This window comes from Gymnogyps californianus, chromosome 8 (genome assembly GCF_018139145.2).
Source record: "Gymnogyps californianus isolate 813 chromosome 8, ASM1813914v2, whole genome shotgun sequence".
In the NCBI taxonomy this organism is placed as follows: Eukaryota; Metazoa; Chordata; class Aves; order Accipitriformes; family Cathartidae; genus Gymnogyps; species Gymnogyps californianus.
In genome coordinates this window covers 10937796-10953750 of record NC_059478.1, presented here as the reverse complement: position 1 = coordinate 10953750, position 15955 = coordinate 10937796, and the positions used below count along the sequence as shown (strand labels likewise).

General features: G+C 34.8%; 1 protein-coding gene across 2 annotated transcripts in view; it reads left to right on the top strand.

The window, feature by feature from the left end:
- DENND1B (DENN domain containing 1B) overlaps positions 1 to 15955 on the top strand; it is a 165864-nt gene that overhangs the window by 109480 nt on the left and 40429 nt on the right. For both annotated transcript variants that reach the window (XM_050901330.1, XM_050901331.1), the window contains exons 12-14: positions 4245 to 4290; positions 5819 to 5920; positions 13887 to 14012. In XM_050901330.1, coding sequence (XP_050757287.1) covers positions 4245 to 4290; positions 5819 to 5920; positions 13887 to 14012 — 274 coding nt within the window. The remainder of the gene's footprint in view (positions 1 to 4244; positions 4291 to 5818; positions 5921 to 13886; positions 14013 to 15955) is intronic.

Genomic DNA, 15955 nt, shown 5'->3' with positions numbered 1-15955 from the left:
CGTCTTGTGATGATGATAATAGTTGAGATTCTAGGTCATTATGGTGTGACCTGAGAATTTTTTTTACTCATTAAAAAGAAGCGTGGAGTTTCTTAAACTTGTAAAACTCATTTATATCCCTTTTTCTTTTTCACAGTAGTACAATAGAGTGGGGAAAAAAAATGTTTCCCTTTTTTAGAGATGTTCAAATGGAAACATAAAGTTCATGAAAGGAAATGCACAATTGATGAATTTACCACAGTAACTATAATTCAGACCTTTTAACTCAGATTTTTGTGCGTTTACATTTCTCTGTCTGATCATGTCTGGTTTGAATGGTTGTTTTGTGAGACAGTTTGGAATAGTGTAATAAAAACACATAAAATACTTAGCTTTCCTCATGTTTTGGCATATTAGCAGTAATAAGTGTTTTCCTCATAGGTATATAATATATCAAGTTCAAAAACCTTGATGAATTCATAAGGTCAAAGTTTATGGTAGGCCACACCTAGTGTGCAGTCCAAAAGGCTCATGTCAATTTAAAATTAATAAAATAATTTTCTAATTCTTTTTTATTTTCATTTTTTATGCATTTTGATAGAGCAAAGTTCTTTTTATAAAAGTGTCTTTTTTCCTTTTAGCCTAACAGGCATTTTCATACCTAGAAACTACATTGTCATTGCTTCACTTGGACTTTGTTGGGATGTCTCCCATGAACTCTTATTTTCTTAGTGTTATTCTGAAATGGTATTCAAATAAATGAAGTAGGTGATTATCAGTTTGATAATTTTGTTCGTTCCAAGGGAGTAAGGCATTTTTATACAAAGATAAAATACATTTAAATCTAGTAGTTTAAATATAGGCCCTGATCCTGCAACTTTTTTTTTGCATTTTAATCATCCAACGTATTTTGAGAGAAATCCACAATTTTTTTTTTTTTAATGAGTTGGACTATATATCTTCAAAATTTCATAAAGATAAATGATATAATTCTGTGGGGGTTAGAGTTTGATAAATCACGTAAACTGCCTAGCTGGTACATTTTGTGAGCATGAAAAAAGAAAAATGTATCTTTGAGTAAAACAGTTAGATCTATATTAAAAAATTATTTAAATTCTTCCACTTGTCTTTTTAATCAAAAAGCCTCTTAGGTTCTATCAGGCAACCTGATGTACAGACTGGTTTTAGACATAATGTAACAGATGTTCTTAAAGTAGTCCAAACCCACTGGTACTCAGCATCAGCGTGGACTGTAATGCCGTCAGGATTGGCCAGGTTATGAGTACTTACAGTGTCTGGTGTGTGAACATACTGTGTATTTATTTACTTCAGGATGGTTTTTTCCCCCCACGTAGCTTATCTCGGCCTTGAATTCCGTTATGAGAACTCCAATGTGAGAATTGGAACAACTATCCAAAAAAGAAGAGATAATAAATTTCTTTTTCTACAAGATAGCAAAATATTAGGCAGTGAAAGTAATTTTCATTTTAGCTCTAGAGGAAGAAAACACAGCGGAGTTACTAAAAAACCTGAATTTTCTGAATATTTTTTAAGAATTGATTTATCTTCTACATTTAAGTAAGTGAAAAGATACTGTTGCACTCAGCCTGGTAGGTGGCTGGCTTTCAAGAAAGCTTTTACAAAAATTAAGTTTGAGCATTGATATAGGTATTATATTTGAATAAAATTAATTTTTATAAAAGAGAAAGCGAATTTAATCAAATTTCTGTGTAATTTCTTGGAAAACTAAGTCTCTGATATAAGAATGTATGACAGTTTTGTCTGTGGATGATAAAGCATCTGTTCTGCTGATGCTCTGTTAAAAATAAAATGCAATTAGAAAATTCAAGTTACAATTGCAACATGTCTTTTTATGAGATTTGGTCTCTTCTGAATTGGGATATGCGCACGCCTGTTTTCGTGAGAATAGGACAATTATTTTCCGATTAACTTGCACATTTTGTATAACACAGTAATTATTTTAGGCAATGATGCTGTAGATTAATAACATTTTTGGTAATAACATACATAAGCAAGAGAAAAACTATATAGCAGCTCCCAGTAGTATCATAGTAAGCAATTTCATGTACATATTACAAACCTCTGCTGTTAAGGCTTCAGAATCCAGCAGTAATAAAATTCATTCTTCACTGAAAACAATCAAATTGACTTTCCATACCTGCAGTTTTTATTTCATGCATTTTCAAGATGTATTTATCTAATTAGCTTTGTACCTTTATTCTGTTTAACTTCTCAAAATTGAAATGATGTAGCTGTTGCTTTGTTCTATAGAAAAGAGCTACACGCTACCCTTTTTAATGACAGATTTATTAATGGAGCAAATCATCAGCTATTTTAAGTCAGTACCGACCTGGTAAAGCTGGTAGAACGGTGTCGGTGTACAAGAGAACAAGTGTGCATACAATGCAAACATGATACAGCACTTGTTTTCACCGTAGTTTCTCCCACGTTATTTGTAACGCTAAGATACTCTGATGTGATGAACCTGAGAATCTATTTTGCTGCATATTCAGCAGAAGAATCCTTAGTTACATGTCAGTCATAGTCATTATCATTGGCTTGGTTAAATATGTTACGTAGTATAAAGCATTCTTAAAATTATAGAATGTTTTAAAGCTCTCTGATTCCTCTCTGAATATAGACGTGTGTCTGCTCTGGAGTGACACCCATTTACAATTCCACGTAATTTGTGTGTAGTCCACAAAGGCATAAGGCCTTAGCCTGGATGAAGTCCTCAGGAGGTACTAAAATTTTTCAGTTTTGGGCTAAGAAAAAGATGTGTGGGGACATAGGGGTCTCCATTTCCCTTTTTGGAAGCCCCATTGCCTAGAAACCTTAAGCCATGACAGTTTGCAGCCTCAGCAAACCTTTATTGTAATAGTAAAAACATGATGAAAGCTTGTTTTGGCCTCAGTCAGTCTGGGGTTTGGGTTTTTTTGTTTGTTTGTGGGGGCTTTTTTTGTTTGTGGGTTTTTGGTTTTGGTTTTTGGTTTTGTTTTGGTTTTTTTTTTTTTGCATTGATCCTCTCCTGTGGGACATTGTTAATGAGAGCAATTGGCTAATCCGTAGCATGTACAGATTTTTCTAAAACTGGCTGCAGTCGCAGGCAGGTGAGAATTGCTACTTTTGCTCCCAGAGCTGGGACCAAATTGATGAGGCCATGTGAACTGATGCAGTGAAGCCTCTCCCCGGGCCTCAGGAAGTCAATCGCCAATCAGTCGGTGCCAGTGGCTCAGATCCGTGATCAAATTAATACAATGGGAGAAATTATTGTATGTCACCTATCTGTGTAACTTCGTATAAGTCATCTTACCTTCCATTTATTTTTCAGAGATTATTTTTATTTAGTTTTATTCTCTCTGGTCCCTTAGTGTTTCGTTTCCCACTGAGTTGCTTAAACCAGCCTATCTATTGCTTGCTTCTCTGGAGTGAATATTTTTAGTAATCTCGCAGTACCCAAAAGTGTGATGATGATCGTTGGATGTTTTTTGCCTTCAGCGCTGGATACTGAGTATACTCTTGGTCAGACGTTGCCAGAACACATTCACTAGAGGAAGAAACAGAAGATTGTAGGAAACCATGATAAACTAGCCTGACTAATTCAGTTTCTTGCTTGCATGCTGCAGGAGGTCTCATTCCAGAGGCCTTGTGTGGATATTTGTTTTATTTTGAGAATATATTTCCTTGTCTTATTCAAATTGGAAACGAGAAGTTTACTATCTTGAGTTAAATAGGATATTATACAGCTTCCAAATGCCCATGAAGGAAGGGTTTCAGAAGCACATTCAGAACCAAAACTGGCATTAATGATGTTTGCATTGCAGTGTGGTGATGTTAGCTGGTACCGTATTCTCTAGAATGGTGTTTTAAAACCATTGTAGTTCTAGAGGCAGACCACTTTTGGAACATCTGCTAGGTTAGCTCTGCCATACAGTATGGTTGGTTATTGAAACTAGGTATGGCAAGCCGGTTAGCAAGCCGTACGCGTCTTCTCACTCATACTTCCATAGTTAGGAACAGCGTCCTTTATTTTGTGGTCATCTTTACTGCAGAGTAAAAAAAAACAAAATAAAATTTCCTTTGTCTAGTAAAAATTTCAGTAGCAACTGTGTTCATTTAATACAGGCTTAAACAGTGAATGTTAACTAGGGACTGTATGTGCCAAGATTTTAAATATTTTTTGCTCCACAAATGTTGTGGTAGCTGGTACTTAAATCTTGATCTTTTCCACTTTTTTCCTTCAGTGCACCAATGCCTTATCTAATTGGCGTCCACTTAAGCTTAATAGAGGTAAGTTTAGTATACCCTTCTGCATATGGGTAAGCATGAGGTGTGTGTGCCGTAAGTGATAATTTTAAAGGAAATGCTTCAGAAAGAATCCCTGTTTTTTAGCATACAGAATTACAAAATTTAAGCTTCAGATGCTTTACAAAGTAAAAAATGTCTCTCTTTGAAGTCTTACTTTTGAAGTGTTTTATGGAAACATGTAAGCTCTACGTCATGATTTGTTTCTGTGTGTATTTAATAGCTCAATGATAGCTTTTTTCCTGCCTTTTTTAGTGGCTCGGCCACAGATATTTCCCAATAATAAGAACAGTTAAAATTTATTTTGGAGTCGCCATCAATCAGAATTCAGCATCATTCTGATTTCCCAGATAATTTACGTTCCTGTCCCTCTGAAGATCAGAGTCTAAGATTCATCCCATAACATTAATAACTATTAATTTAGAAATGGGTATTTTTTGCCAAAAAACAAGAGGTAGCCTTTTCAGATTTGAACATACAACAAAACAATGGAACTCACCTGAGTGGTAAGTAATAGCTGGGTCATAAACAGCTTTGCCTCTTTCCATAACCATTTGATGACCCCATTAAGCCTACATGTGTAGTCTGATTATCATGCAGAGTAGATGATTGATTTGGGAACTTGATTTGATTTACACTTCTGCTAAAGCAGTGTCTAAGGATCAATTCACATTTGCTAAGCTGATGAGGTGGGTTCTCCCCCAGTCTGAGCCACTAGCACTTTTGTGTTTCCAAAAAAGAGCCTTCTGTCTTGTACACTTCTTAACTCTGGGCATAGCCTTCTGTTCTCTCAAATCAGGTTCGTATGACCTGCATACATTGATGGTAATATCTTGACTAGGATCTTTTTCCTTATTCCACCAGAAAATAATGGAACAGAAGGGCTTGTTCTGAAAAAGAAGTCACTGAATTCCTTTTGGAATTATTTCCTGGACCACACTATTATGTGTTATTGTAGGGCCATATAGAAAAGAATTCTATCCTTTTTTCATGAAAGGAACAAATTGTTTAGTTCTTAGCTGCTAGTCAGGTCCATCTATGAAAGATTGTTTCATCCATTCTTCTGTAATACTACTAGACATCACATGCGTGGGACTTACATAAATCTGCAAATAATTAGTTTTCTCTGTTTTTCGTCTGATTATATGATTAACATCCTATATGATTTTCACAAATAAGAGAGAATGAAATGTTGTTAATATATGTATAGTTCTAATATATTTAACTGTATTTTGTGTAAATCTTGGGTTTCAAGAATTCATTTCTTGAATATCCTTGTATTTCAGAGATATATTAATATAACCTTACTGTTTGATGAAGAGGAAATGTTTTTGAAAGCTATTCTGAATCCTGCGTTTAATTCACAAATCCTACATCTAAAGCTCGAAATGTCTTTGTCATTGTTGTCCTTTGTAAAATCATTGTTTGTAATCTAGCACATTATAATAAAAATGTACTTCAGGAGGATGCCATAGTAAAATGCTTTTCCACTATTTTTTTTTCCTCTTAACAGAGAGTAAAAAATAGATCACTGGAGGATGTGGTTTTGCTAAATGTTGACACAAACGCTCTAGAAACCCCTTTTAATGACCTGAACAACCTACCTGGTGAAGTGGTGAGTCTTACAGATGTTTCATTCTTTCTTTCTTATGTATAAATGCTTGAATTACTAGTAGTTATTTTTGCCTGGTTTTGCTAACTGCTATAAAAGGAATAAGGGGGTGAAAAACACCAAGTGTAGACCCCTATATTGGAGATTTTTACCTTTGTGACAGTTGAGGAGATGTTGAATGGAACATCATATTCCTTATTGTAAAAGTAGGATCATAATTATAAAGCTAGCCGCATTCATTAGGCATGGCTGCTTTAAACGCAAGAGTCTCTTCATCTCATCTTAATCATTATATTACAAAGTAGGCATTTCTGTCTGCCTAGTGGCATGTCTTGCAAAAGAACGAGAGAGTTTTTGAAGGCAAAAAGAAGAAGGGGGCCAATTATCGGCTTCTGCTTCCCTGCCACCTGCCAGCGCTTTCCTTTTAATTAATGATCTGATGGCACTGGTCAATATAATAAGAAATGCTTGTACAGTTGGGGTCAGAAAATTCAGGCTTTGATCTTCTTCAACTTTCTGAAACATTTATTTGTTTTCTCTAAATTATTTCAGTTTTATTTTAATCTCCTCTATCCTGCTGAGGGCTGTGTAAATGAAAACCTATACTGTTTGTCATTTGCTTTGGCAGAGCAAAGACTGCTTACTTAGAATTCTATTTGTAAATTAAACTGCAAACCCAGTTTGTCATAAAAGACATCTGATCCTTTTGAAATGACGAAAACTGTCTTTTGTCTGTAAAGGATGATAAATTAAGTGCCAGTTCTTTCTGGACTTTGATCTTGCAGAGGGTGTCCCCCTCCCTTTTTTTTTTTTCTTATTGCCTATAGGGGAACATACTCTGTATATCATTTTAAATAGTCATAAAATTCACTTACTTTGTTTTTCCCAATAGAGCTCTAAAAGAATATCATTGTGAAACCACTGTTTTGATTATTTAGTTATAGATGCTCAAGCTAGCACAAATGGTTGTCAAGACAAAGAATTTTATATCAAAATGTGAAATCAAAGAGTTACACTTTCTGAAATTGTAAATCATAAAACCAGACTGTCTTAAAATAAGACACTGTAGTGACATACTATGTCTTTTTTTTTTGTTGGTAATTTGTATATATTTGGTACAATAGAAATCAAACTCTTGATGATTATATTAATGTCAGTTCCCTTTGATTTTAATGATGTTAAAATCTAGACTTTTTATAGATCATCTGGTCAGTCTTTTGACTCGGTATCAGCTATGGTTCAGAAATGTAAAAGACTATAAAAATTATTCTGACGTTTTGTGATTTTACATTAGTGTATGAAAAAGTGTACACACGCACATATGTATATACAATAATTTTGACTGTACTCTATTGTTCAAGAGTATAACAAGTTAAGTAAAAAATGAGTCATTCTGTGGTGTGTCAGTAATTTTAACTGACCTTGCCTTCCGTGAATAAAGTTGAGGTTATAATGTCATGGAGGTACATACCTCTTGTCAAATAATAGCTAGATGTAGAATTGAGAATTAGGCATCATCTTCCATAAGATGCTGGTGTTGTAGCTGGAAGTCCTTTGAACAGTAAAAATGGATATTTGTGCAATGAGAGGGACTTCTCATGTATTTTACAGATGCATATCAAAATGATCTCTGAATGAGTAGGCTAGCATGAAGAAAATAGGGATACAGATCTTCATACTTTTAGAAGTATATTCTCCCCCAGGATATATGCATATTACTATTACTAATGTTAATGAAGGTTATCCAAGTGTACAGACCATACAGTAGACTTAAAATATTTCATCCCATATCTAATATAGAGCAAACCAGAACAACTACATTTTATGCAAAATATATTTGCAGAATTTGAGGATTTTTTTAATGAAGCTTTTAATTTGAATATTCCCATCTCTTCTTCTACTTCAATCTGTAAAGCACTTTAATTAAAACAATTTTATGGAAAACACATACAATTATAGTTGGAAAACCTGGAAACAAAAGGCACAGACAATGTCTGTGTTTGGCTCATAAAATGACAAAATGCTTGTCCTTCTTTTGCATTCATGAGGGCCAGTGCAACTGCTAACGTCTCAATTAAAAAGTATAAGACATAGGACTATAGAGTCAAAATGGTAAGTTAGACAAAACATTAAAGCGACTGTCAAAGATACTTACATATGTGAAGCATTTTAACCTATATAAATAAACCTCATAAGCATACATACAAAGGTAGTAAAACTTCTGATGAAAAAATATGAGTACCTCTGAAGGGTGTTAAAATAGAATGAAGAACTGAAAATATAAAAGAAGCTCTAGTCTTACTATCCCTTTCAAAAATTGATTCCAGGTTGGTTAACAGCCTAACAAAAGAAATGCAGTATTTTCAGAGTTTTCTAAAACTGTTTCTTGTGTCTGAAGGAAATAGAGTAATTATTTTCTTGATCAATAAGCCTGATGATGTCCTCACAACATAGGTATTTAATAGTTTACCCATGTATATGTCTATTAAAATGCTCTGATTGTGAATTTTTTCATGATAAATTTGAGATTGAAAAAACATTATTATATGGCATTGTCTAATAAACTGTATAATAAATTAACTGAGATTTAAAGGCATTTTTAAATCATTCACTTAAGCATTTAAATTATAGTTACAGGCTAGATGACTTTCTATGCATGTGAACTCTATTATTCTGTCAGACTGACCAGTGGTCTTGACTGTGCAAAGGTCAGTGGTCACAGTTGTCCTGAATTACCAGTCCTTTTTTCATGTGGACCCTCTGCTGCGTTGCATGCTGTAATCTTCTTAATGGCTTCATTCCAATATTCACACATAATATTTTAGATTTATTGACTGTTAGAAATACTACCATGCCAGTAGCAGTTCCGCTACTCCTAAGGTATTTAAAATTGGAAAAATAAATCAGTGCAAGACTTCCAGGAATCCTTTGTTTTCTTAGAGGGGGGAAAAACCCTCTTTTTCCTCTCTTCTGACAAGAACACTTGTTTTAAAATTTCATCATTTCACTGTGAATTTGTCTATTATTTTTTAATTAAAAAAAATGAAAACAAGTAGCTGCCTCTGTGGGAGTAAATTTCCTAATACAGTAATACTTAGATCACCACGTTAATAATATAAAATGTTAGAAAAAGAACATTTGTGATGTATATAAATTAGCGGAGACCATAGAAACAAATTTATAAACTTTGGGCCTGATCCTCCAATACATGCTTATGGTTAACTCTGACAAAAACACTACTCCTTTGCTCAAATTTGAACACTTTCAAAAAAAGCTTGGAGAATTGAGGGCATCACCTTTAGCAACGAGGTCTTACTGACTTCTCCATAGACTAAGCAAAACTTTTATAAATGTGATCTTCAGAAAACAATAGGCTTTAGAGGTTTTTAGCATCTTCTGTGGTCGTTAAATATTGTTAACCGTAAAATCTACAGAGCTGTTGAAAGATGCGTAACTTTTGTAGTGTGTGGTGCCTACACACTATGATGCAATACAGAGTCTAAACGGATTTTTTAGAGTTTTGTTTTGAGATTCCTAAAGTCACAGGATTTTAATGCCATAAATTGGGCATATGAACATTACTGTTCTAAAAGTAGCATTTGAGAAGTAGGCTGTAATTCATGTAGAAAATTAAAGTTACCCTATAAAACAATTGCTGGGAGTGCAAGTTATTTCTGAAAATACAATGATTAATAGTATTATAAAGAAGTTATGGTCAACGTGTAACAATGCAACTAAAAAGATTTTTTTTGTACAATTTAAATATAATAATTTACTATATTTTCCCATCAGAAAATAGCCAAAAATATTACTAATATATTTTAGAAACTCAGAGCAGTCAGCAGTGTTTGCAATGTTATGAGACAACTATTTATTTTGAATAAATTCTTAGAGTTGACATTCTGTTGAACCTCGATATAGTTTTAGAAGCTAGAACGTGGGATTGAAAAGTACAACTAGTTTTGAAAACATTTGCTTTTAAGTAGTTGGTTTCATCTAAATGAGTATTTGTGATTAAATACTGGAGGGCTGTCTGAGATGCCTAAATCTTGTGTGTGTAGATAATATCAAATATGTAGAAGCCTTTTCGTTAACAATATTGATTTAAATCATATCAGATTCCATTTTGTTGTAAGGTTTTTGTTTTGTTTCTCTTCTCTGCCATCTTCTCTCACTTTCTCGCTGTTGAGAGTGGGCTTACTTTTATAGTGATGTGATCTGATGGGGAACACCAAAAAATAGTTTGAAGCGTAACAGCTGTCACTGATACCAGAGAAATACCTGGATATCTTTTTTTCAGAGATCTGGTAGTCATTGGGAACCCCAGTGCATGGTTCTGCATTCCTCAGGCAACAAACGTTTTGAATACTACTATATGTGCTTAAATTTATACGCGTGCTTAAGTTTTTGCAGCAGCAAAGGATTTGATTAATAGTTACATGATTTTATTAATTTATTTTGTAACTTCATGTGCAGTTCTATTCTTCTACTCACATGGATATTGAGAAATCAGTCATGCTTTGTTTCTGATCAGATAGTTATATTTTAGGAATCTTAGAAAGGACATAGAGTGACTATTTTAAAAAAACGACGCTTTTTGTTTTAATGACCAACACAATATGTTTCTACATTTTAGGTACACTTAATTACATATGAAAGCAAAATCACACATCCATCTCGTGACTTTCTAAATCTCTGAAAAACTAGTCTATTGATTTAAACCTTCCTGAAGCTCTGATTGCTCTTCAATTGGTAGTGTTTAGCAGTCCAATGAAGTCACCTTCCTATAAGAAGCCGTTGCTAGGAGAAGATAAAAACAGTTTGCTTCTAGTGTAAATTAATAATACCATTTCTGAAACGGATCACTAGTGTCTTCCAGAAATAAATTTTAACAGCATTCTAACCCCTGTGGTTTGTTTGTTTGCAGTTCTTTATTTTTAAACTTTGTAAAAGGCTATTTCTGCTTAAGACATACAAAGAAGGGGAGAAAAAAAGTTTGGCATTCTTAGTCATAGATAGGTAGATGGATTAAAGCATATCTGAGGAAAAGATTTTGATGAAGATGCTGCTTGGTATTTTTTGGCTTGGTGCCAGAACTGTGTATTTTCTTTGAAATTTTAAGAGCTATTAATGATGTCACCCAAAGGGGTGTCTCACTTCCTTGGCTTTAGGTTCACAAATCATGAGCAATCACAATCCTGCTGTGCACCAAGTCCTTCTAAGTAGTTCAAAGCACTGTCTCTTGTCTATACCTACTGTACTGACTGTAATAACTACTTTATCACTACTTTATCACTCTATCTTTGATTAAACTGTGGAACTGGGAGAATTTGCCAGCAACCTACCCAAATGCTCAGCTTGGATTTGTCATCACTTGGTGGTGGGATAAGCCCTGAGAAAGCACTGTCTCTCTGCATGCATGTTTGCTTGCCTCTCTCTGCATGCATGTTTGCTGACCTCAGCTTGAAGGAAACCTAGGCAGGTCTCAAGGGTGCTTCAGGCGTGCTTCAGACAAGATTCCAGTTATGACGATTGGGAAATCAGGGTTGTGGCCCACATTAGATTTGCAGGCTTTTTCTTAAGAGCACTGCGCTCCTAGTACTTCTGCAGAATGATCTAATAGAGCTCTTCCTGCCTTTTAGCATTGCCTCCTGAGAGAAGCAGAAGTTGGAGGAACTGTCTTGGAACTCCGGCATAGCCTTTGTTAGGCTCGAACTCCCTCCAGAATGGCAGCACAGAAATGTGCATCTGACTTGCACATTTTTGTGCTGGAGAACCCACCTCCAAACTGCCAGCCCATTGGGATGTTCTTAATATTGTTGAAATAATAGTGTACCAATACTGCAGTGAAGCGGGAGATTTATTGCTTTCTGTTGTTCTTTTTAACGTGTTTTTGCCTAAAGCATCCTGTTTATCGATTTACATTAGGGTACATAGGGTCTGTCAGAACTGAGAAAATCAGAAAATACCATTTTCCTTCACATCCCTGACTTTGTCCTATAATTCCTCTGCTCTACATCATCTTTACCTCCTTTCTTCTCTTACCCTGTCTTATTGCCTGCCATAATTTCCCCAAACTCACAAGGTACAATTTAGAAGAATGTAGATTTAAAAGAACGTAGAGCATTTTCTACCTTTTCCATCCCTTATATTTAGAAGATGCTCTGTCCGTCGTGACAGAGACAACATTTTAAGGTTGAGAGTTCTTTTTTTGACCTCATGTTACTGCTTTTGTTTTAGTGAAACTGAGCTACCGTTGATGGGCAGATTTCCCTTATACAAAGGATATGTACATTTATTTCCCCTGGAATTAAATAAACCTTATTTTTAATAAATTTAATCATACAGTACAGAACAAAAAAAACCCCAAAACCAAGACACGGTTTTTGTACTCAGACTTGTTCTTTTTTTTTCTTTTGAGGTGTAAGGAAAAAACATAAATGAGCCTTGGTGTATGCTTTCCATGGGCTAAACGAATCAGGCTCTAAACTTTTATCTAGATCTATGGAGCTTGGATATAAATTGAAAAGATCACAGCTATGGGGAAAAGACCTATACTGTAAAGGCCTTTCTGCATAGATTATGAACATCATAACTCAATAATTTTTTTTTCAAAACTATAGTTATAATTGGACCCAATGGGGGTCTCTGTCTTTGATCAGATCACAGTAACTGTGACTTTACACTGGAAAATGTCACTACTGTGAAGGTTTATCACCTGTAGAGCTGGTCTTTTCTCTGATGCCATGTTCAGTTCTCATTAGCATTATTCAAAGTTTAGTTGTTAATTAGGTTGACACTTCAATTACAATCATCATCTACAAGAGCAGTCAGGACTGCTTGCATAAAGAAACAAAGAGGTACTCATTCTTGCATGTATTTCTAAAAGAATGAAAGCTGTTCTGGTGATAGTTTGTGTTTATAATTTTCTGTTTAAAAAGTAACTCTGTTACTTTGTGTAGTATTTAGCGACTGAAATATTGCTTTATTGGGTATTTTGCAATACAAAGGGATGTAGAAACATGTATTCAACGTAATTGGAGTTGACTTACTTCTCCAGATGTCCCTTACGATGAAAATTAGGAGAGTATAGACTAGAACTGGGTGTAATTCCACATATCTTTAAGGAATACTGTAATAATTCCAGATTTATATGATTTTTCTCCAAAGTATCTCCAGGTCAGGGTCATCTAAATTAAAATTTCTCTTTTTTTTTTCTAGTTCTATATAATCAGTGATTGCCATTTGCCAAGTAAAAAAAGACAGACCTCCTTAAAAAAAAAGTCAAGCACTAAAATAATTTTTTTTCCTTTTTTTTTTTTTTTTAAACTACAGGTGCTTCCTACGTGTTGTTATTTTTTTCCCTTTCACATGTTTTGTCTTCAAGGACAATTCTAAAGGCAATGTAGCACGGAATTTACACAAACTTTTCTCAGCTGTTTGACAGTGGTAGCAGCTACTTCCATGGTGCATGAGAAACGATGTAAGACAGTAATTTGACTTAAAAAACAAACAAAACCAAAAACCAAAAAAACAAAAACCCCTGAAACTGAATAGTAAGTGACCATTAAGAGTCCTTAAAAATAAGCCTTCATAGCATAAATAAAAAATATCCAACTGTCTTCATTCAAAACAAGTAGGTACATGTTACGACTGAGAAAAAAAAAATCTGCAGAAAAGTGGCTCACATGCATTTTACTGTAAAATAATTAAGCTTATTTATGTCAAGAGGCCTTGGGAAAAAAAGAGAGCATAAACCAATTTGCATTAGCACTCTACCATCATCCCCTGCTTTCATTTCAATTAACAGACCAGCAGGTGCTCTTCGCAGTTAAAAAGATAAGCTATCAAGGAGGAGGATGAATTTTTGGCTGACCTGTAGACACCATGGTTTGCCTGCTGATTGGGTTCATACCTCGCTGTACCAATTTCTGAGGTGTTAATTTAACTGTTCCACTCTGTCATGCAGGTCTCGGCCTTGAAAAATAAACTGAAAAAGCAGTCTACAGCTACGGGTGATGGAGTAGCCAAGGCCTTTCTTCGGGCACAGGCAGCACTGTTTGGATCCTACAGAGATGCACTAAGATACAAACCAGTAAGGCTTCTTCTTTACTTCTTTTTTCCTTAATTTATAAGAGCACGGTCTCATTCTCTGCAAGCAAAATATGAAATGTTTTATCCCAGTCTGAACACTTCAAAGAAAATGTTTTAAATCTTACTTTATGCTAAGGATACATTGGCAATTTAGAAGACACTACCACCTCCTGACAGTGAGTTGTACTGAAAAATAAATGCTCATCCAAAGTCAGCTATTTTCTTATTTGTATCACTTTTATAATTTACTTAGTATAAAATCAGATTGTATTAATGAAACTACTTACACACAGCTCACCTGATTTAATGTGGTGAAGAACTGAAGAGACTGTGCCTTTCAGACTCCATCATTTTTCACTGTACCGGTCTAGAGACTTTGCTGTGTTTGAGGCCAGAGGCTTTTAATTTCCTAGCAGAAGCCAGATATGAGTCAAACATGCATCCCTTCTATTATGCACTTATCTTGATTCCACTGAGAAGTTAGGAGAAATGAAAACCCATTTCATCCCATCAGAACTTCAGAATTCGTATTTCTGACGTTTTGCTGGTACTCAGTAGATTAATGTGTTAGGACTTTCATCCTTTCTGATTTATGAGGGTGGCACATATTGAGCCTATTAGAGAGAAAATCATTTATCAGAAACAACTTAGAGATTCATTTCATCTGTCAGTCCAGGTTCTTTTTTTGATATTTGCAAACTACTTTTTAGATATTTGCAAACTACTGATAGTAGTTCCATTTGATAAAATGCATTGAGATGACGTTGGCTGAATCAGATTCCGAGGGTATGATGTTTGGTGGTCTGATGGATTCAGATAAATACTGAGATTTGATAGGAGAAAATCATCCTCGCTTGAGATGTCAAGTTTGTAAAACTAGTGGGTGTGTGGGTACATGAGTGGATGTTTGTTCGAGGGTGAGGAGGGCAGTGTATTCTGTTGTTGGGTAAGGAACTATGTGGTATTCCTTGACGGAAATGGATAGGATAGTTATTAATTCCAGATGAGGCCTTTTCCTGGAGGAAACATTAAAATAGAGTATGGTACAGTCTTCCTTCTGCCCACATGGTTCTTTTACAGGTAGTCTGTTTTGCCACGAGCCTTTTACACGCTAGCTGTCTGTGCCACTGACAGCCATTGTTATTGAGATGAAAAGTAACCCATGCAGAAATGAAGTAATGTTTAAGGGTTTAGTTCAAATAATTGTGTTTAGCAGTCATTATAGTTTTCTTGTGATATGGAAAGCCAGTTTGTGTGTTATATTGAAATGACTGTACCTGTTTTCAAAATCGCTAGAGTTCAACACAGTACTAGTTTCATTAAAACAGATAATTTCAACAAAACAGATAGTTGTCATTTATTCCATAGTGGCATTACCTGATGTTGCTTCAGGAGGGGTTATCTAATTTGTCTTTTAGTCTAAAGGTGAGGACACTGGTCTGTGTCAACTCATGGCATCTTGCAGTAAGAGCTGTTAAGTCAAAAAGTGTCTTAATCTACATTTGATATATGCAAACAGAATTATGTCAGTCTGGTTGATGTCCTTACCTCTGTTCTGACCAGAAATAGGCTCCAGTCAGTCTTTTGTTTTGGTAAGTTTGTTGAACTGAATGTGCAAGTTCTTAGCATTCTGATTAGCATCTCTGTTGAAATGACCTCTCCTTTTAACTGATTTCCATTTTATTTCAGTTTTTCTGTTGGCATATCTGAGATATCTACATTTGCACTGTATTGGAAGTAGTGCACTACGCATCATTTCAACTGGCAAACATTTGTCAAAGTGACCTTTGCAGTCTTTCTTTCTGCATTATTTTCTTTTGTGGGTTTTGGTTTTTGGGTTTGGGTTTTTTTTTTTTTTTTTTTTTTGGCTCCACTGATTGCATATAAGAGAAGATATTTATGAAACCATTGTGGCCTGATGGTTTTTTTTAAAGATACGTTATT